The following is a 1,911-nucleotide window of genomic DNA, read 5'->3' as shown; positions in this document are numbered from 1 at the left end:
CACTGCCCCTGCAGAGCCAGAACAGGTCTTTTTGTGTACAGTTGCTGAGCTAGACTTGACAAATACATACTGAAGTTGAATTTGGATGACCAATATCATTTTAGTGGGTAACATTAACTAAACTAAAACTAAGGAAATCCATTAATAAAATTCACACACACAAACACAAAGGAACAGAATATAGGCTGTTCCTATAATAAGTGACATTAACACTCATCTGCAGAAGCAGACTGAGCACTTCTTCTCTTGAAACACATTAAGTCATCAATCTCCACAGGGCTTCCTTGAGCTCCTGGTTCCTCATACTGTAGATGAGAGGATTCAATACTGGAGGCACCACCGAGTATAGAAATGCTACCACCAAGTCCAGATATGGGGAAGAGATGGAGGGAGGCTTCAGGTAGGCAAACATGGCAGTACTGACAAACAGAGAGACCACAGCCAGGTGAGGGAGGCATGTGGAGAAGGCTTTGTGCCGGCCCTGCTCAGAGGGCATCCTCAGCACTGCCCTGAAGATCTGCACATAGGACACCACAATGAAAACAAAACAACCAAAGGCTGAATAAAAACTAAACACAAGTGCCCCAACTTCCCTGAGGTAGGCATCTGAGCAGGAGAGCTTGAGGATCTGGGGGATCTCATAGAAGAACTGGTCCACAGCATTGCCTCGACAGAGGGGCAGGGAAAATGTAGTGGCCGTGTGCAGGACAGCAATGAGAAAGCCACTGCCCCAGGCAGCTGCTGCCATCTGGGCACAAGCTCTGCTGCCCAGGAGGCTCCCGTAGTGCAGGGGCTTGCAGATGGCAACGTAGCGGTCATAGGCCATGACAGTGAGGAGGCTATACTCAGCTACTACAAAGAAAGCAAAGAGAAAGAGTTGGGCAGCACATCCTTGATAGGAGATGACCCTGGTGTCCCAGAGGGCATTGGCCATGGCTTTGGGCAGAGTGGTGGAGATGCAGCCCAGGTCGAGGAGGGCGAGGTTGAGGAGGAAGAAGTACATGGGGGTATGCAGTCGGTGGTGGCAGGCTACGGCGCTGAGGATGAGGCCGTTGCTCAGGAGGGCAGCCAGGTAGATGCCCAGGAAGAGCGCAAAGTGCAGGAGCTGCAGCTTGCGCGTGTCTGCAAATGCCAGGAGCAAGAACTCAGTGACTGAGCTGCTGTTGGACATCTGTTATTTCTGTGAAGCGGTCCTGCACAAAGAGAAAGAATAGTAGTAATGTACAACAGACTTATTGGAAGAAAACTCAGTTTTCTCATTTAAAACCAATTGATTGTCCACTTGCAGGCAGTTATTTTGAAGGTACCTTTAATGACTTCCCGCTGATACTGAGTCTCTCTGGGAGAAGAGTGCTCTTCTGTGAGCAATGGAACAATCAGTCTTGCACTACAGCTCAAGGTAGCAACATGGTAGGAACATGGGGCAGTCTCAGATTCATTTCACTCCTGATATCAGAGATTTCCCTAGTTTTGCTCGAAGTTCATCACAGAGCAGACGTGTGGAGATTTATTTGTTTATTTGTTTCTTTATTTGATTTGTACTCTTTGTTCAGCTGCTCCACCACACCTGATGAGTCTTTCTAAGGCATAAATCCTGGGCATTCAGCTGCACTCCAAGTGAAACCTTGAACATCTTCAGAGTCACAGATACTGCATTTTTAGAGCAGAATGCTCTTCCGAGAGGAGTCCATCAGTTCTGGGCTCAGCTGCTCTATGTTGGCCGGTCTTTTAGCTACAGTGCAATTCTGCTCCTATGTTCCTAGTGTCATAGAATCATAGAATATCCTGACTTGAAAGTGTTCGACAAGGATCATCAGATCCCACCCCTGAATCTGTACATGACCACCCAAAAATCAGTCTATATGCCTGAGAGGTTGCCCAAATATATAAATTCTGACAGCATTAGTGCTG

General features: G+C 47.5%; 1 protein-coding gene across 1 annotated transcript; it reads right to left on the bottom strand.

The window, feature by feature from the left end:
• Window positions 1-256: 256 nt before the first annotated feature.
• LOC119716206 (olfactory receptor 14C36-like) lies at window positions 257-1,180 on the bottom strand. The gene has a single exon (XM_072029824.1). It carries the CDS (start codon window positions 1,169-1,171, stop codon window positions 257-259), a length of 915 nt encoding a protein of 304 aa, XP_071885925.1. The 5' UTR covers window positions 1,172-1,180.
• Between the last annotated feature and the right edge of the window lie 731 nt (window positions 1,181-1,911).

This window comes from Anas platyrhynchos, chromosome 31 (assembly GCF_047663525.1).
Source record: "Anas platyrhynchos isolate ZD024472 breed Pekin duck chromosome 31, IASCAAS_PekinDuck_T2T, whole genome shotgun sequence".
In the NCBI taxonomy this organism is placed as follows: domain Eukaryota; kingdom Metazoa; phylum Chordata; class Aves; order Anseriformes; family Anatidae; genus Anas; species Anas platyrhynchos.
Note: the sequence above shows the minus strand (reverse complement) of the source record. Positions and strands in the feature narration are given on the sequence as shown.

Bases quoted from the DNA above. Each gene is read 5' to 3' on its own strand.
- LOC119716206 (XM_072029824.1), bottom strand. From the start codon at position 1,171: ATGTCCAACAGCAGCTCAGTCACTGAGTTCTTGCTCCTGGCATTTGCA.